The 21,283-nt window shown below is 37.4% G+C and overlaps 1 protein-coding gene across 4 annotated transcripts in view; it reads right to left on the reverse strand.

Moving 5' to 3' along the window:
- The window catches only part of TBC1D19 (TBC1 domain family member 19), a 156,701-nt gene that overhangs the window by 35,973 nt on the left and 99,445 nt on the right, over positions 1–21,283 (reverse strand). For all 4 annotated transcript variants that reach the window (XM_060011772.1, XM_060011771.1, XM_060011770.1 and 1 more), the window contains 4 exons: positions 18,504–18,578; positions 15,165–15,227; positions 3,082–3,166; positions 26–70 (listed from right to left, as the gene is read on the reverse strand). In XM_060011772.1, the coding sequence (XP_059867755.1) occupies positions 26–70; positions 3,082–3,166; positions 15,165–15,227; positions 18,504–18,578 (268 nt within the window). The remainder of the gene's footprint in view (positions 1–25; positions 71–3,081; positions 3,167–15,164; positions 15,228–18,503; positions 18,579–21,283) is intronic.

Here is a 21,283-nt window from a genome sequence, read left to right on the forward strand (position 1 = left end):
GAGGGAGGAATAGCATTGCTCTTACCATTTGGTGGATAAAAGACGGCATATTCTTCTAGTCCTAGTTTTCCTGTAAGAGAAAACCATAGAGAGTTCCAATATGATTAGATAAAATAGAAAAAACTTTAAAAATTAATTTTGTGAATATACTAAAAATTAATGGAATTTATCAACTACTATAGTACAATCTCCTTTCATTTCATTTTATGATATGGAATTAATTTGAAAATATGCCAGCCAATCTTTTGGTATTAGCAAATCCTTTCATCAACTAAAGTCAATAATATAAACTTAAGCACTACAAGGTAAGTGATACAAAATAATTAAAAGAACAAACATTTTCAAGCTCCTTAAGCACTTAAGAAGAGCAGCATCTATTTGTAAGCCTAGAATTGTTGTGTTAATTATAAGTAATTCTAGTCTAGTCATTAAAGTAAGTCCTAAGCTTTGCAACACCTCATTAGTTTACATTTTATGGAATGAGCTAAAAAGTTAAAATTAAATGTCTTTCACTGTATGGTGGTAATATTTTCTGAATTCCTAAACAATTGATATGGTCTGAGAATGAGGCTAAATATTTGAAATCAGGATTATCTCAGAAAATTAAAGTATATTCACCATAATTAAATGTTTAAGTGAGTTTTTAAAAGTTTTTCCTCAAAACTTTCAAAGGTCTGAGTTTTTTCCCACCTTCTACTGAGGTGGGAAAAAGTAGGTAGCTCTTATCTTGACAGTTTTTCTAACACTGTTGAGTCTACTGAAAAGTCACATGCGTTTTTGCACTTTGGCTTTAAGGTAAGATTTTTAATTAAAAAAATTTTTTTGGTTGGGAATGGTGGGAGAGAGGAAATGAAGAACTGCATGAGCAGTTTAGGTTAGGGTGGAGACAACAAGGATTGATCTTGTGAGTAAGAAGAGAATGAAATGATAGATGGGTAGGTAGGTCGATGGATGGATGATAGAGAATATCTGCTGGGTACCCAATACTGGGCTAGGTGCCGAGAGGCAAACAGAGTAGATATGAGATATGGTGTCTGAACCATGTGGCTTATAATCCAGACTAAAACAGGAAACATTAAGATATGTTTGCTAAGTTTTCTGGCACAGCCTTTAAGTGCTTTAGAGGTTTCGAGGAGAGGGAAATTGATGATGGGTTGGTGGACTTGGAGACAATGGAAAGTGTGTATTGGTCTCTGCCCCTGGTTGCTGGCACAGAGCTCCTGAAACCCTTGTACTTTCCTAAGTGATAAGAGCATTAGGAGCATCTTTCATTCTATTGGGGTGACTCTGAGTGGGCTTCTGAACGGGCGCTGGTCACCAGAAAGACCAAGCCTTGATTAGAAGCCCCACCCCCTCATACTCCAGAGGGACTGGAAATGGAGTTTAATAATTGATCATGCCTCTGTGAGGAAGACTCCATAAAACCCCAGAAGTAGGGGGTTTGAAGAGCTTCTAGGTGGGCAAACACATCAACACTGGGAAGAAGACGCACTCCAACTCCATGGGGACAGAAGCTTCTATGCTTGTGACCCTCCCAGGCGTAGCCCTATGTGCCTCTTCATCTGGCTGTTCATTTGTATTCTTTATCATATCCTTTAACCAACTGGTAAATGTTAGTACGTGTTTCCCTGAGTTCTGTGGGCCTCTCTAGTAAATCAGTCAAACCCAAGGAGAGGGTTGTTGGAACGTCCAGTCTAAAGCCAGTTGGTCAGAAGCACAGATGATGACCTAAGCTTGTGACTGGTGTCTGAAGTGTGTGTGTGTGTGTATGTATGTGAGGATTGAGTCCTTAACCTGTGGGATCTGACACCATCTCTAGGTAGACAGTGTTAGAATTGAGTTAAACTGCAGGACACCCAGGTGATGTCAAGACTAGCTTGTTATTGTGGGGAAAACTCCCCACATATGTGTGACCAAAAGTGTCAGAAGTGAAGTGCTTTGTGTGAGTAGTAAATTAAAAACACAGGAGCAAAACACAGTAGGAAAGAATTGGGTTTTTCCCTACATAGAAGGAAATAATCTGAGTTTTTCTGATACTGTGAGATATAGGCTAGTTCTTCAAGAACCTATGATTTTGGGGGTGGAGGAGTGGGAATCTTTCCATGTTTAGGGAATATATAGAGGCTTAGAATGAAAGTGGGATAATGTGGAATAAACAGAGAATCAAAGTTAGCTAGGTTAAGACAGGATCAACTGATGGAGGGCTGAATTAAAATTTGGCTGAATTTAGAGGTAAGTCCATTAGATAAGTTCTATAATCAGTTTTTCAGCAGATGATGTGAAAGAAACAAACAAGTAAACCAAATGCTTCTATCAATTCAGTATAGAAGCAATGTAACCAAGAGAGCCCCCAAGTGGGGGGAGCCTGATCCCAGCACTGGCAATGTGGGCCTGTCTTAGGGCAGGGGTTGTAGTAATCAGGCAGACAGTTGGACTTAGGAGATACAGGACAAACAGCATCTTTCTTTATGGGAATAGCAGAATGACCATACACAATAGGCTTATAAGCTTCCAGTACTGGGTGTTCACTACTTAATAAAAAGGAGAAATCGGGGAAAGGCTTCCAGCTGAAATTAGTTCAATTGCCAGGTGATAGCAGGATACTGAAATAGCATTATCTTGTAGGCAGCTAGTGATAAAGAGAAGAAAGCAATAAAATAGAATTAAGAAAGCTAATAGCATATAAATTATATCAAACTTTAAGTGTGGTGTAACATTTTGAGAGAAGGAATAAAGAAAGCAAAAAAAAGAAAAAGCAAATTCAACTGATAAACTCATAGTTAGAAGGGTAAGTAAAAGTCAACAGATATGGCAAAAACAGCAACAGAGGAGAGAGCAAACAGGAAAAATGAAGAAGTAATTTTAAATGCTGTTTTGGGGAACCACTTTCCTGTGATCTGCGTTAAGTGGCTTGGGCACTGATTTAAGTGGGAGTGAAAGATAGTTACAATAACCTGAGAGACATCTTATTAAATAATTTACAACAAAAATTTTGACAACCAATATATGCTATAAAATAAACAGTCTTGGCATGATTATGTAAGTGTTAAAGAATACTTCCTTTATATACTAAAATTTTACCTCTTATGTATGATTTCGGTGGTGAAGCGCTGTTGTATGCAAAGTGACCCAACACAGATGTATCTCGGGAGAAACAAAGTAATACCTGGGTACAACATTGGAAAAAACAAACAATTAAGCACTGTTTTTTTCCCTTTATTTTGTATTGAGATATGGTTGCATTACAATGTTGTGTTAACTTGTGTACTTTTTATTTTTTTTAACATCTTTATTGGAATATAACTGCTTTACAATGTTGTGTTAGTTTCTGCTGTATAACAAAGTCAATCAGCTATACGTATACATATATCCCCATAACCCTTCCCTCTTGCTTCTCCCTCCCACCCTTCCTATCCCACCCCTCTAGACGGTTACAAAGCACAGAGCTGATCTCCCAGTGCTACGCGGCTGCTTCCCACTAGCTATCTATTTTACGTTTGGTAGTGTATATATGTCAGTGCCACTCTGTCACTTCGTTCCAGCTTACCCTTCCGCCTCCCCGTGTCCTCAAGTCCATTCTCTACATCTGCGTCTTTATTCCTGTCCTGCCCCTACGTTCTTCAGAACCATTTTTTTGATTCCATATATATATAAGCACTGTTTTATAACAGGTAATTCATCGCTACTTCTGCTTGAGAGGCACTGAGGTAGAATCTTTTAAGTTCAGTACTGTGCCTCTCAATGGGAAGAGTGCCCTCTATTGGTACACCCGTGGTAAGTGTTACAGTAGATACCAAGTGTGATGGGCAAAGTTCATCCAAAGATTTCTCACTGTTAGTCACCTAAACCTTAAACAACTGCAGAAAATGCAAGTTACTAACTACCAGGTGATTCTTTTTTTTTTTAACATCTTTATTGGAGTATAATTGCTTTACAATGGTGTGTTAGTTTCTGCTTTATAGCAAAGTGAATCAGCTATACATATACATATATCCCCATATCTCCTCCCTCTTGCACCTCCCTCCCACCCTCCATATCCCACCCCTCTAGGTGGTCACAAAGCACTGAGCTGATCTCCCTGTGCTATGTGGCTGCTTCCCACTAGCTATCTATTTTACATTTGGTACTGTATATATGTCCATGCCACTCTCTCACTTCGTCCCACATTACCCTTCCCCCTCCCCATGTCCTCAAGTCCATTCTCTACGTCTACATCTTTTTTTGTGTGTGTGTGGTACACGGGCCTCTCCCATTGCGGAGCACAGTCTCCAGACGTGCAGGCTCAGCGGCCATGGCTCACGGGCCCAGCCGCTCCGCGGCATGTGGGATCTTCTCAGACTGGGGTACAAACCCGTGTCCCTTGCATTGGCAAGCGGACTCTCAACCACTGCGCCACCAGGGAAGCCCCTACGTCTGCATCTTTATTCCTGTCCTGCCCCTAGGTTCTCCATTACCATTTTTTTTTTTTTTAGATTCCATATATATGTGTTAGCATACGGTATTTGTTTTTCTCTTTCTGACTTACTTCACTCTGTATGACAGACTCTAGGTCTATCCACCTCACTACAAATAACTCAATTTCGTTTCTTTTTATGGCTGAGTAATATTCCATTGTATATATGTGCCACATCTTCTTTATCTATTCATCTGTCGATGGACACTTAGGTTGCTTCCATGTCCTGGTTATTGTAAATAGAGCTGCAATTAACATTGTGGTACATGACTCTTTCTGAATTATGGTTTTCTCAGGGTATATGCCCAGTAGTGGGATTGCTGGGTCACATGGTAGTTCTATTTTTAGTTTTTTAAGGAACCTCCATACTGTTCTCCATAGTGGCTGTATTAATTTATATTCCCACCAACAGTGCAAGAGGGTTCCCTTTTCTCCACACCCTCTCCAGCATTTACTGTTTGTAGATTTTTTGATGATGGCCATTCTGACTGGTGTGAGGTGATACCTCACTGTAGTTTTGATTTGCATTTCTCTAATGATTAGTGTTGTTGACCAGTTGATTCTTTTAGTGTATTTTTAATCTGCAAAAAAGAACCAACTTGAAGAAATTTAATAAGATAAGATGTGTAGAGTGGGGACCCTAGGTAACTACGATGGCACAGAGAAGTTTGAAAAGTGCAGGAAACTGGAACTAGGCTCATTGCTGGGATGCAGCAGCTAGCAGTGGGCATGTCAGGGTGGGAGGGAAGGCAACTCATGGTATCTAAAAGGGATTAGCAGCAGTAGAACAAGTGGCAGCCCAGCACAGGTTAGAAGCTGGTTGTTCTGACCAGCAGGTAGATATGGCAACTCTACCTGGAAAGGAAAATAGGTAGGGCAGAAAGTCAAAATCAAAGATGTCCAGTACGAGGAACTGGATTGTTGATACCAGCCTGGAGGCAGGGGACCAATCCCCAGGAAGGTGATTAGTGAGTGACAGGAAATCTAGGTCCTGGTGTTAGAAGTCCTGGGATTCAAAAGATGTTACCGAGAAAAGGATTCGGGAATAACAGAAAAAGGCAGAAGCCCAGTTAACAGAACTGGGGAACAAAATCAGGGCTCGACTAGCAGCAGGAGTGAATGGAGAGGGGAACCATGAGTTCAAGACACAAGAAAGGGGCCCAGCTTTAGAAACAGGATAGATATGGAGACTGGGCATCAGTCAGGTGCAGTCATGAGATACGTACCAACCATTGCTGCTGATTTATTTTTATATATTAAAAGACTATGCAAGCAATACATGTTTATGATAAAAATAAGAAAAGAATTAGAAATAGAGATAATTAAAAAATGGAGAAAGAAGACCCACAATCTCACCAGTGTTAATATTTTGATGTATATCCTTCCGGGCTGTTCTTATACATACATACATAAATTTTTCCAACAAAATAGGATTATGCATACTGTTCTATACTCTACTTTCTCTCAGTATTATAAAATAACGGATTTCCCTGGTGGTGCAGTGGTTAAGAATCCACCTGCCAATGCAGGGGACACGGGTTCGATCCCTGGTCTGGGAAGATCCCACATGCCGCGGAGCAACTAATCCCATGTGCCACAACTACTGAGCCTGTGCTCTAGAGCCCACGAGCCACAACTACTGAGCCCACGTGCCACAACTACTGAAGGCCGCATGCCTTGTGCTCCACAACAAGAGAAGCCACCGCAAAGAGAAGCCTGCACACCACAACGAAGAGTAGCCCCTGCTCACCGCAACTAGAGAACGCCCACGTGCAGCAATGAAGACCTAACACAGCCAAAATTTTAAAAATAAATAAATCTGTAAAAAAAATTATAAAGTAAGTATTTTCTACACACATTTTTTAATGCTGCAGAATAATCCACTATACAGACGAACAATAGTTTATTTTTTGCGGTACGCGGGCCTCTCACTGCTGTGGCCTCTCCCGTTGCGGAGCACAGGCTCCGGACGCGCAGGCTCAGCGGCCATGGCTCACAGGCCCAGCCGCTCCGCGGCATGTGGGATCCTCCCGGACCGGCCGGCAGGCGGACTCTCAACCACTGCGCCACCAGGTAAGCCCAAGGCAAGATATATTTATTTATTTATTTATTTGCGGTACGCGGGCCTCTCACTGCTGTGGCCTCTCCCGTTGCGGAGCACAGGCTCCGGACGCGCAGGCTCAGCGGCCATGGCTCACGGGCCCAGCCGCTCCGCGGCATGTGGGATCTTCCTGGACCAGGGCACGAACCCGTGTCGCCTGCATCGGCAGGTGGACTCTCAACCACCGCGCCACCAGGGAAGCCCTGATGTGTATTTTAATTAGGAACCTAAAAGTGGTCAGGAAATGAGCCTGGGATAATAAGATTTTGGAACAGGTCACCAGGACCAGACAAATAAGCCTAGGGTTGAAGGGAGAGGTCCAGAAAGCCCCAAAAGACAAATATAAATTAAAGCTAAATAAAAATTTGGAAGTTGTCAGTGTACAGATGGTACTTAAAGTCAGGAGAATATATGAGATCACCAATGGCAAAGATGGGGGAAAAAAAGAGGTCCAAGGACTTATCCTTGGAGTTACTCCAGGGTATGACAGGGAGATGAAGAGAAAGCAGCAAAGGTGAATGAGAATGCCAGCCAGTAAGATAGAAGGGAACCAGAAAGCATGATATCCTAGAAGCCAAGTGAAGAAAGAGAATCAAAGAGAAGGCATGATTGAGTGACCAAACAGATAAAGTAAGGTGAAAACTGGGAAATGACCAGCAATATGAAATCACTCGTATCTTCAGTAGGACAGTTGGGCAAAAAAAGACTGATTAAGGAAGGTTCAAGAGAGAATAGGAGGATAGGACTTAGAAACAATATCTGCAGATTTTTTTAAAAGAAGTTTTGCCAAATAAGGGAACAGGGGAATGGGGCAGTAGCTGGAAGGGATAAGGGATCAAGAAAGATTTTTGTTTCACTTTATTTTGCTTTGTTTTTCAGATTGAGAGAAATAACCATGCAGTTGTATACTAAGAGGAGTGATCCAATAGAAATGGGAAAATTGATGATGGAAAAACTAACAATTGCACTGCCTTTGAGTACCGAGGGAAGATGAGTTTCAGTGTCCAAATGCAGGGACTGGCTTTGTTATAAATAAATGCACGGGCAGTTTATCCATAATAAGAGGAAGGGAAAGCTGAATATATGGGTGCAGAGGCAGGTAGGTGGAATACGTGTGGTGGAGGGCGGTTCTCAGAACTTTTATTTTTTTCAGAAACAGGACTCAAAGTCATTACCTGAGAGAGAAGAGGTGGAGATCTGAAGAGAGAGGAGGTATGAGAAGTCCTCTAGGGGAATAGATGAATGATTGGACCAGGGAAATGAAGTAGAAATGCCAAGCAGAAGTGAGGACTCTCTTGAGGTTAAAGGTCATGAATTTAAATCAAACCAGTCATCATGATTGCATGTTTTTCTCCAGCTACTTTCAAATGTACACTGCAGCCACAGAATTGGTGGAGAGTTGTACTTAACCAGGATTAAGGTTTTGTCAGTCAATTACTACTAGAAATTGGGAGAAGCGTGAGGGAGTTGAACATGTATTCAAGAGGAAGTGATTATAATGATAGGTCATGGTATTGACATGTCTTTCACATTTGTTCTCTCTGTTCACACAGACCTTGCTCTATAGCAAGTGCTCATTAAGGTTAGCCTGAATTGCCAGAGTTGTTCACTGCCATGAAAAGCTAATCTCTCTTCACTAATCACCGTATGCACATGGCTCATGTTTATTTTTGTTTTTCTCAGTCTCCTAATTCCTTGCCTTTAAGAACCAGACATTTCCTCAGAGAAAGACAAATACCATGATTTCATTTATAAGTGGAATCTTAAAAAAAAATAACCACAAACAAACAAAATAAAACAGAAATAGATTCATAGATACAGAGAACAAATTGACGGTAGCCAGAGGGGAGGTGGGTGGAGGGTTGAGCGAAATAGGTGAAGAGGATTAAGAAGTACAAACTTTCAGTTATAAAACAAAGGAGTCATGAGAATATAATGTACAGCGCAGGGAATACAGTCAATAATAAATGGAATAACTGTATGGTGACAGATGGTTACTAGACTTATCACGGTGATCAATTTGTAATGTATATAAATGTCAAATCACTATGTTGTACACCTGAAAATAATATACTATTGTATATCAACCATACTTCGATAAAAAAATTTAAAAATTTTTAAATTAAAGGAAAAAGAACCAGACATTTCAGATAACATTTCTATTCTGAAGCCACCGCTAAGCTGAACTACTCCCAGAATTTATTTCTCCTTTAATTGTATTTGCATGCAACAGTGCATAAACGTCTATCAGAGCATTTATCAAATTATAACTATGTATTTGCCTTTACCTCATTTTTCACTAAAATGTGAGCTTAATAAACATGCAGCACCTTACACAGCGCCTGTATCAGAACAGACACTCAATAACTTGACATGAATAAAGGATATCTGATTGCACCTGGGCCTTTCTTGAACACCATCAATGGCATTAAAATATGTATAACTATGGCATATTCTAATATGTCAGTATTCCTACTAAGCATATGCTAGATAAGCCAAGCGTATGGCAGAGAATTTTTCACCCAACAGAAAGATTAATTCCCGTGTCTTCTCTTTACTATATAAACATTCTCCCCTATAAATATTTTATATACTTTGGACAATAAGTTAACTTTTATAGATTGTCATGATGCTATTAAGTACTAGAACCTGAAAATGTTATTGTCAAACTACCCAATATACTTCCATGGAATAAGGGTTATCTTCTGTTTGAACACATTTTAAAACTCTGATATAATTTAAAACTTTCAGCACAATGAAGTATTTTTAAGAATTTCATGCAAAATAAAAACTAAACTTTGGAATACAAAAAAGTTGACTTATAACTCAAAACATTATTTCTGTAATGCTCAGTGTTGTTGCTTATAAAATTTAGGTAACTAACATGAGTCACTCAGAAGAGTGCCTGTGTATCCTTGTAGCATTGGCCCAGATCTTCCTTCAGGAGGGATTACTGGAGGTTTTCTCGTCTATATATGGACACAGCAATGCCACGTGCTGTCTAATTTTGTAGCCTAGTCACAAAACCCAATAAATTGGTTATGACACAGAGCATGCCAGGAACATTAAGTTCACTCCATTACAATCAACAATTTTCCCATAGAGCAGTTATGTTGCTAGGCAGCTCTGCCAAAGGAAAGCCTATAATTAGTGACAAGAAAAGCCTTTCTTCTTTCTTATACATACATACACATACAAGTGTGCGTGCACACATGTATAGGGATAAAATTCTTTTCCCAGAGAAAAATCAGAACTCAATTTCTGATAATATTGTTTCCAATACATACAATTATAATTTTTATTACTTAAAATGAACTTCCCTCTGATAAGTCAGACTAATTGTAAAATTAGTTATTTAAAAGGTACGATCATGGAAAGTATCCACATGAGGAAAATTTAATTCTGCATAATTCCCAAAGACAGAACTTACGTGTTATAATTATCCTTTTATTTATGTTATAAGGACAAAGATCCACATTACAGCTTTACAAAGTACTAAGAGTAGCAGAGGCCAGGAGATGTACGACTCAAAAAATTATGTGAAATCTAAAAATAATACAATTTGGACTAAAATATGATAAAAATGGAAAATAATTGTTAAAGCACACTCCTATAGTACTTACTATCTGTGATATTAATTAACTTAATATCCAATGCTGTACATAAACACTTTAAAACAATTTCAAAACATTTTTGCCTCCCTAGCTAGAATGTAATAAGCCCATCAAAGGTGGTATCATTTACATATAAGAATCAATAAATATTTACTGATGATCAATCTGCTTTTTCTCAGAGAATGCATCCATTGTTTATAAATGGTTCTGTTTTTCAGACTTAGTCACTTATAAGTTTTCCAAGTTTATGGGGTACACAAAGATGAGTATATCCTCAAGGGCTAATTCTGGCACTATTTGGAGAAATTGTTACTACTCTCATTTAAAATGATATCCTTACTGACCCTGTTCATCAAATGAGGCAGATATGTTGCCTGGCAAATCTCTTTTACTACCACCAAAAAGCCTTTGTAGTTGTAACTTAAAATTGACAATTCTCTTCTTTCCAGTCACCAAAGGGGATGAAATCGTCAAATTTACATTTTTTCTACCCACACACTGAAGTAGAATAGTCAACACACTATAAATCATATGATTATTGGCCTTTGGTTGATATTATAATTTATGTATTCATGTTTACTGTCATAATACTAAACATTTATGGGGGAGAAATTATAAAATAATCAAATAAGCTATAAAAAGTACTATAAATAAAAAGTATGAAAAATACTACATAGGACTTTAAAAGCATACTTCAGATGGCCATGTTTGCATTGGGAAGCAGGGAGTGGGTCAGGGAAGGTATTTGTGAGTAAGTGATATTTTAGCTGAGAGCTGAAGGAAAAATAGGAAATTTATTAGAGGAAGAGGGGAGGGTAACAGTCTTTTACATCAAAGGAATTGCAGGTCTCATGGCCCTGAGGTAGAAAGAAGTATAGTGAACTTGAGGACTAAAAGATCAGAGTGGTTGGAATACACTGTACCAGAGTGTCAGGGCAGAGGTGAACAATGAGGCTGAAGAGGTGGACCAGTGCACGCAGAGTCATGTAGGCTTCATGAAGGATTTTGGTCTTTTTGGTTTTAATCTCACAAGTAACATGAATTGATTGGTGTTTTTACAAGACCACTCTGAGCAATCAGGCAAGACAAAGAAAAGAAGGCATCCAAACAGGAAAGAGAGAAATAAAATTATCTTTATTTGCAAATGATATGATCTTATATGTAGAAAATCCTAAGAATTCCACCAAAAATCTGCTAGAACTAAACAATGAATTCAGTAAAGTTGCAGGATACAAAATCAACATACAGAAAACAGCTGTGTTTCTATACACTAACAGCAAAACATCTGAAAAAGAAATAAATAATTCCATTCACTATAGTATCAAAACCAATAAAATACTAAGGAATAAGTTTAACCAAGGAGGTGAAAGATCTGTACACTGAAAAGTACAAGACTTTGATGAAAGAAACTGAAGAAGACACAAATGGAACAATATCCCATGTTCATGGATCCGAAGAATTAGCATTGTTAAAATGTCCATACTACCCAAAGCCATCTATAGATTCAATGCAATCCCTATTTAAATTCCAATGGCATTTTTTTCACAGAAATAGAAAAACAATCCTAAAATTTGTATAGAGCCACAAGAGAACCTGAGTAGCCAAAACAATCTCAAGAAAGAATAACAAAGCATCATACTTCCTGATTTCAAGCTATGCTACAAAGCTATAGTAATCAAAATAGTATAGCACTGGCATAAAAATAGACACACAAGCCAACGGAATAGAATCGAGAGCCCAGAAATAAACCACACATAAATAGTCAAGTAATATTTGACAAGGGAGCCATGAATACTCAATGGAGAAAGGATAGTATCTTCAATAATAAATAGGGTTGGGAAAACTGGATAACCACATGCAGAAGAATGAAATTAGACTTGTATCTTACCCCACTCACAAAAATGAACGTGAAATGGATTTAAGACTTAAATGTAAGACCTGTACCATAAAACTCCTAGAAAAAAACACTGAAAAAAAGCTCCTTGACTTCACAGAGATTTTCTGGATATGACAGTAAAACCACAAGCAACAAAAGCAAAATAAGTAAGTGGGACTACATCAAACTAAAAAGCTTCTGTAAAGCAAAAGAAATAAACAACAAAATGAAAAGGATGGGAGGATGGGAGAAAATATTTCCAAATCATATATCTGATAAGGGGTTAATATCCAAAATATATTAAGAATTCTTACAACTCAATAGCAAAAAAACAAAAAAAAAACCCAATTAAAAAATGGGCAGAGGAACTGAATAGAAGTTTTCCAAAGAAGACATACAAATGGCCAACAGATACATGAAAAGGTAGTCAACATCAATAATCATCAGGGAAATGTGAATCAAAACCACAATATGTTATCACCTCAGGCCTGTTAAAATGGCTATCATCAAAAAGACAAGACAAAGAAAGTATTGGGGAGGGTACAGAGAAAAGGGAACCCTAGTGCACTGTTGGCAGGAATGCAAGTTGGTACAGACACTACAGAAAATAAATATGGAGGTTACTCAAACCTGCTCTCCACAGAGGTCTGCCCTGTGAGTTGAAGGCAGGGAGTCCCTGACTTCTTGGCTGCATTCTTCTGGAATGTAGCATCTGCAACACAGAGCTGAGGAGTGTGAGAAATACTGGTTACCTGACCCTCATATAGAGATACTTCAGCCCTTGACTAGAAGTTATAGGGAAACGGAACCCCATCTTCCTGGCCACACTCAGCTGAATTGAAGCTTCCATCATGATGATCTGGGGGTGAGGGGAGGGAGAGAGTGCATCACGACTCAAGTGCTACAGACTGTTCTGAGCTTTAGTAGCTTTTCTTGAATAAATGTTTTTTTTTGTTGTTGTTGTTGTTGCTGTCTTCATGTATGACCTTAACACAGATTCCAGATTTTTTTTTTTTTTTTTTTTTGCGGTACACGGGCCTCTCACTGTTGTGGCCTCTCCCGTTGCGGAGCACAGGCTCCGGACGCGCAGGCTCAGCGGCCATGGCTCATGGGCCTAGCCGCTCCATGGCATGTGGGATCTTCCTGGACCAGGGCACGAACCCATGTCCGCTGCATCGTCAGGCGGACTCTCAACCACTGTGCCACCAGGGAAGCCCCAGATACTTTAAATATTTTTGTTTTTTAAATAATTTTCACTGATTTTGATTTTTCTGCTAGGGATGGTTCTGTGGACCTCCTTATGATACAATACCAAAACTAATCATTTCCACTCAATATTTCTTAAGTATGGAAACAAACATTAATATATAAATGAAGCATTAACTTTACTGTACATTCAAAATTTTACTGAGTACTAAGAATTAGGTACTAGGCTACATATTAGCTAGATAAGTAAATAAACTTTTAGATTTTTGTATTTTCCAACTTTTAATTATGTTGAAGAATGGGATTTTAAATCTTTACTGTTTTTTAAAATTAAAAAAATTAATGGCACATTTAAAATCACTGAAACTTCCTTAAAATTGTTTCCAGGGTTATTTCAAATTTTAGCTTTATAAATAAATTTTATAAAATCGTTGGAATTTAGTTCTTGGAATATATGATTAATTAAACCTTCTTGAGAGAATCTTATTTAACTCTTTTCTTAAACAGATGCACAACTACCACCACTATTACCAATTAGAAACCTGCTAATCCAGACAGCTGGGACTGATTTACATTTAATGAAGCAGAAATTGTCATGTGGAATCTAGATATTTTCTCCATGACACATGTTGACATTCACTCAAAATCAAATTATTAATCTTCTATCTATCTATCTATGTGTGTGTGATCTTTAAAAAAAGTATTATTTAAGCAATTCTACATAAATTTCATATTTCCTATTTGTGATAAGATGTTTCTATTTTAGTAGATATGAAAAAGACCTAGGTAAATCCAAACACCCACAATATCAGCACATGAAATGATCAAAGAGTAATCACAATGCTTCAAACTGATTTCAAAACATTTAATTATTTATTCAAGGCCTTTAATAGAAAACTATCATGTAAAATGCTTTCTCTGAACGTCTTGGGATGACTGAAATATGAACTGGACATTCAATTTAAGAATCCGTGCCTAATCAAAAACTCTACAAACAATAAATGCTGGAGAGGGTGTAGAGAAAAGGGGACCCTCCTACACTGTGGTGGGAATGTAAATTGGTACAGCCACTATGGAGAACAGTATGGAGGTTCCTTAAGAAACTAAAAATAGGGTTACCATATGATCCAGCAATCCCACTCCTGGGCATATATCTGGAGAAAACCATAATTCGAAAAGATACACATACCCCAATGTTCATTGCAGCACTATTTACAACAGCCAGGACTTGGAAGCAACCTAAATGTCCATTGACGGAGGAAAGGATAAAGAAGATGTGGTACATATATACAATGGAATATTACTCAGCCGTAAAAAAAGAATGAAATAATGCCATTTGCAGCAACATGGATGGACCTAGAGGTTGTCATACTGAGTGAAGTCAGTCAGACAAAGACAAATATCATATGATATTGCTTATATGTGGAATCTAAAAAAAAAAGGTACAAATGAACCTATTTACAAAACAGAAATAGAGTCACAGATGTAGAAAACAAACTTATGGTTATGGGGGGGGAGGGATAAATTAGGAGACTGGGATTGACATATATACACTACTATATATATATACAGATAACTAATAAGAACCTACTGTACAGCACAGAGAACTCTACTCATACTCTGAAATGACCTATATGGGAATAGAATGTAAAAAAGAGTTGATACATGTATATAAAAAAAAAATCTGTGCATATACCTCTCCTGGTTGGAGCAGATATGTAGCTCTTATTCTCCTACCTAGTCCCATGTAAGAACAAAAATTAACCTTATCCCAAACTTAGAACATTTAATTAGATAAAAAATAAACATAGTGGATTTCAGGAAGATTCAGTTAACAAAAGAGATATCTTCTAAAGTATCCTGAGTTAGAGAACTTAAAACAAGAACATTACATATTTTAATTTTTCAACTTACCTGATATAAGTAATCTTCAAATACAAAATAATAATCATCATTGCTTGCTGTCAATTTCACATCCTATAATTAAAAGTAGAGAGCACTGAAGAGAACCTAAATGAATATGTCTATAGTACTAAGACATAAAGGCAACATCTAGAAATAATACTGCAATGATTTTATTTTTATGTATGATTATAAACTTCTCAATTAGATTTTATCACTAGAATTATCACAGGTAAACTTATAAATTTACTTGACTAATATAAGTGACACATTATTTGACTACAAATTGTTCACAGTCTTTTTGGTTCCATTAGTAATTCTTTATTATTTATTTCAATTTTATCTCCTTTAAATCTAATATTTAGGTGTCTTAAAATTAGAAAAGGAGATGCAATCACAACATCCAAAAGCAACCATAGCAATCTGGCCTCAAATTACTGTTCCAATCTCATCTTCCACTATTCAGACCCACATTCTTGCCATTCCTCAAAATACCAAAAATCTTTCATGTTTTTGTGATGTTTCACTTGCAAGTCATTGCTTGCTAGCAAACAAACAAACAAACTAGACAATGTTTATCTTCAATCTCACCAGCAAGAAAACATACATAGTAGAAATATCGGAACAGTTACAAAGAAATATTGCAGGAATCTATGATAATATTGCTCAACCTACAAAATTCAATCAGACTATTGATCAAAGCAGCAATTACAGGAGGATGAAATGAGCTGTGGATGACTCTGGAGGTAGTGAATGTGTGCTACGCTTGGGAAAACTGAAAGACGCAGACTAAGAGGAAAGAAAGGAGCCAGTCTAAGTCACAACATGGGCAGAGGCAGAGACCATGCAATCTCAACGAGGATGATATTGCCTCTAAGGGGTGAGACTTCGTTCCTGGGGATCAAAAACTTTTACATAGTACAATGGTTTGTGGACCTCCAAAGCTTATCCTTACCCACCAAAATCTTATTCTTTGGTATTTAATTTTTTTATATTAGAGAAAATTTTCTCTTTAGGGATAATAATGAAGAAAAGGTTGAGAAACACTGATAGAAACTGACAGGTCAACTGTCCATCATAGCAAGTGGTGGAAAACTGTAGATGGTGTGGATTCAAGGCAAGTTTGTGGGAAAAAAACACAGTCCAGAGAGAACCATTAGATATTTTAGCTTAGGGAGGGTTTGATGGTGTTCTGTATATAAGCATTGCCTTGTTTCATTAATTTCTTTAATCACTAAAATAATTCTACTTTACTTTCAGTTAAATTAAAAATGAGCCTTTGCCAAAGGGACTTGTAATGAAACTTCAAATAATTTAAAAATGCTCATTTCCTCAAGGGCTGACTTTAATAATGTTTGGAGTTGTTCCAATAAGATCAGCAGAACTCAACTAATACAAGTCAGAAACAACCAGAGACAGATATCTTCCTAAAAACACTCATGTTGTGGACAGTCAGGATTGATTCTAGCAGAACTTATATTCAATTCTTCAGACACAAACTGTTTACCTCTTTCTCATGACAGATTTGTTTTTTACTGATTCTAACTGAAATTCATGTTGGCAGCAAAGAGAACTCTCATGCTAGCACTCTTGGATTTTTTGAACAACTTCTCTTGTTGAGTCTTCTCTCATTTGAACAGAAAGGAGATTGAAGGTCTTAAAGCCCAAAAGATCTCTTAGGCTGTTGTTAAAATAATCCCCTGAGCACAATCATTTGACCTCAAAGTTAATAGTAGTACCTGTGATCCAAATCTATGTAAAAACTTCTGTGAGAGTCAAGACTTTTCATCAAAAGACTGCATCCTCTTAAATTTCCTCATCTTTTCTCTCTGTAGAGCACAGTGGTTAAAGGTACGGTTGTGAAGTCAGATTACCTAGATTCAAATCTTGGCTTTGCTATTTAATATATGAATTTAAACAAATTTCTTTACTCTTTCTTTACCTCAGTTCCCTCATCTGTAAAATGATAGTACTTCCTGTTTTGCTACAACACATGTATCAATATGTGGCTGGTGAGTAAGGGAATGATGGCAGTATAACATGAAAATTGTGTTCGTTCATATGCAATTTTTCTTTAAAAAAGGGAAGCCAGAACAGCAGAAGTAGAATTATAACCTTCAGCAGGAAAGGACAAAGTCCTCCACAGGCATGAAGCCCTTATAACTGTATTTCAAGAGAATGGAAAATGAATGATTGCACGGGGGCCCCCTCTCCAGAGAGGCACACCCCCAGCCTTGCACATCTCTTAGCTTCTGCACTTCCTCTTGTGCCCACCTGAAAAGCAGCCCCAGTGGTGCTGTGCACCACTTCCATCTGCATTACTTTAGCATTTACACTTTATTATTTTTGTACATTTTTAATAACTCCTGCAGGAGCAGCCTGCCTGAGTTGTCCAATTCATCTCCCAATTATTGTTTCTATTAGCACTTTAGTTACAAAAGTGCTATTTTTCCTATAAGCTCTTATTTTTAAGCATGATTTTGCAGAATGCAAGTTTTTTCCAGGAAAAAATGCATTTATCATTTACAGCCCAAATGCTGGTATCTACCACCCAAGGTAGCTAACAGGATCAGATGACAATCTATGTAAAGAGTTTGGAACAATGTATGGCACATAGTAAGCAATCATTAAATGCTAGTAGTCATTGTTATAATTAACTTTGGTTATGTTTTACCCAGACAAATTTTTAGGTTCTTCTCTCCCCTGCTTCTAAGATCTGGAATAATATGCCCGTCTCCTCTATCTTACAAGTTCTAAATCTAAAATCCAAGTCTTTTAAACAACCCAATCATTAATCCAGAATCAGTCATATCCTATACCACGTTTTCAGCATCTGCATCTCGTCTCAATATCAGATGCCTGGAAACAAAAAGTCAATGAATCCTTATCATAAAACTTGAGACGTGCTTAACTATATGTCTAGAAACTAAAAGAAATTAAAAATAAAACATGACTTCAAAATAATAAAATAAATAAGCAGGCCCTAAAGACTGTGAGACAAATAAGATAAAAAAAATCCATAATCTCATTTTCCTTTTAGTTTCTTTTTATGTAGTTTGTGTGGAAAACTTGAATTTATAAGGACAGGAAATGCTTATCATTCTCTTAATCAATAAATGGGAGGGTCAGGAAAGGATTATGAGGACAGTTTCAACGGGAAGGAGGATAACATTGAATAGAAACTGCAAATTTTGAAGGTCAAACTTAACTTTGTAAGTATAATGATCACTTAAAATTATTTTTCAAGTTTAATATGTATCATCATGCATAGTGCAGTCCCTACATGTTGAAGACTCAATAATTGCTTAATGATATCAATGAAATGGAAAAACTATGTATACTTTTACTTACTTTATAAATTAAACTGTCCACCAAAAGGTCATGTTGTATCACATTAGTCTTAAGCTGCTCATAATACAAGATATCCTAGATTTAAAAGTTAAACAAACAAAAACATTAAAAGTCAATCACATTTTAAAGTCAGCCTCAAATAAATAATGCCTTTAATAAATAATGATCATTAATAGTATTATAAACACTAAGAGGATAAGGACTTTTTTTTTTTTAATTTGTTTATTTTTGGCTGCATTGGGTCTTTGTTGCTGCGTGCCATCTTTCTCTAGTTGCGGCCATCAGGGGCTACTTTTCGTTGTGGTGCATGGGCTTCTCATTGCGGTGGCTTCACAGGTTTCTCGTTGCGGTGGCTTCTTTTGTTGTGGAGCATGGGCTCTAGGCGCATGGGCTTCAGTAGTTGTGGCTCGCGGGCTCTAGAGCACAGACTCAGTAGCTGTGGTGCGTGGACTCAGTTGCTCCGCAGCATGTGGGATCTTTCCGGACCAGGGCTTGAGCCTGTGTCCTCTGCATTGGCAGTCCGATTCCTAACCACTGCCCCACCAGGGAAGTTCCCAGGACTTTTTTTTATTCACTACTACAGTCTCCATGCCTGGCCAATAGTAGATGATCAATAAATATACCTAATCCCATCCCTTAGGATAAAATCTGCTACCTGGTGGGTATTTAATCAATGTTTGCTAAATTGATTAACTGTAATTTAATAGCAAATGCAGGACTTCCCTGGTGGTGCAGTGGTTAAGAATCCGCCTGCCAATGCAGGGGACATGGGTTCGAGCCCTGGTCCAGGAAGATCCCACATGCCGTGGAGCAACTGAGCCCACGTGCCACAACTACTGAAGCCCGAGTGCCTAGAGCCTATGCTCCGCAACAAGAGAAGCCACTGCAATGAGAGGACCGTGCACCACAACGAAGAGTAGCCCCCGCTCACTGCAACTAGAGAAAGCCCGTATGCAGCAACGAAGACCCAACGCAGCCCAAAATAAATAAATTTATTTTTTTTAAAAAAGAAAAATATAGCAAATGCAGTATTTATTAAGTAATTACTAGGTGTCAGGAACTGTTTTACACATGAGTTAATCTATTTAATCCCATACCAACAAAATAAAACTGTTCAACAATGATTATTATTCCCATTTACATTTGAGAAAATAAGGCCCAGAGAAAGAAGTAACTTGCTGTCCAAGTCCACAAAGGTAGTAAGATTTGATCCCGGGAAAGCCCTGAAACCTATATAAAAACCCAGAGTGACTACACTATACTGCCTTTCTAATATCTAAATTATTATAAAATAAAAAAGTTTAAACATACTAAATCAGCCCTGGTAGTAAAAGTAATCATAGAGCACATGAAAAACATCAGGGTTTTTTTTTAGATTAAAAATCCTTTATTATTCATTTTTTAGTTCAAAATATAATGATTATAACTATACAGAATCCTATGCAGTTAACCTGTACATGATTTAAGCACAGCTTGAGAAGATACATAAATTTCCAAGAGATAATGAGAAACACTCTCATCTCATCTGGCTAATGGACAATAATAAGGGTTTAGGACTTTGATTTATGGGTTTTGATTTAAGGGTTTTATTTAAGGTTTTATTTAAGGGTTTATGACATTGATCAATAGAATCAGCAGTGTACTTTTCTTTACATCTGAGTCCAGGTTTTTAGAAAAGTAAATAAAAATCAGTTATAGCACAGGGAACTCTGCTCAATATTCTGTAATAACCTAAATGGGAAAAGAATTTGAAAAAGAATAGATACATGTATATGTATAACTGAATCACTTTGCTGTACACCTGAAACTAACACACTGATAAGCAATGATACTCCAATATAAAATAAAAATTTTTAAAAATTGTAATAGCAAAAAAATCAGTTAAAAAAAAGAAAAGAATATGGTATTATATTAGAAAATCTAACTCTAAACAGTGATAAGATTTGGCTAATGTTTAATTTAATAGAGAATAAGAAATAAGAAGGAAGAGAGGAAAGATAGGAAGAAGAGAAAAGGGGAGGAAAGGAAAAAGAAGAAAAGACAGGGGAAGGCAGAGAGGGAGGAGGGACATAAGACGTAATCCAGTTAAGCATCAGGCTAATAGTTGGTCGGGGTGTTCATAATAAATAATAAAGGTTAAAAAAAAAAGGTTAAGACTAAATGGGTAGTAGTTGTGTTAAAGAGAGATGGAAATATCATCTCACTACTTCAGCTGATCCCTGTGTTCCTCCAAATCCCTCCATCCATGTCTTGGGCATTTTAGCCCTGGTTTCCACCCATATCCAAATACTGCTTGGCTCCATCAGTACATCCCAGTCTACGTGATTCTTTCTGAAGACATTCCCTCAAATAAGAGTTGTGAGACAGGTTCGTCTGGGACAAAGAAGAATATCTGTTGCATGCAGCTGCCTTGGCAGGGTGGTGTCCAACCCTATGTTTCCTGAAACACGATTTCTTTGTCTTGAAAGATGCTTAATACACAGTTCTCTGATTTGAGGCAAAGTGCTCTTTGCATAAAGATAATCTGGGGATTTACTGGCTATTTTTAGTCATTTTAATTTTAATTAAAAAGCCTTACTTTGTTCTCATTCATGTTGTTTTGATTTCTTACCTAAAGCAAAATTATTTTACTATTTTATTTACCTTCTATTGTATTTATTAAATCCATCTCTCTGGCTAGAATAAAAAAAACATTTTTAAAGGCAGGAACAGCACCTAATTCAAATACCAATCCTTGACAACGGGCAAAGGGCATAGTATTATACTTTAATGTCTTCTAG

This window comes from Delphinus delphis, chromosome 5, assembly GCF_949987515.2.
Source record: "Delphinus delphis chromosome 5, mDelDel1.2, whole genome shotgun sequence".
NCBI lineage: Eukaryota > Metazoa > Chordata > Mammalia > Artiodactyla > Delphinidae > Delphinus > Delphinus delphis.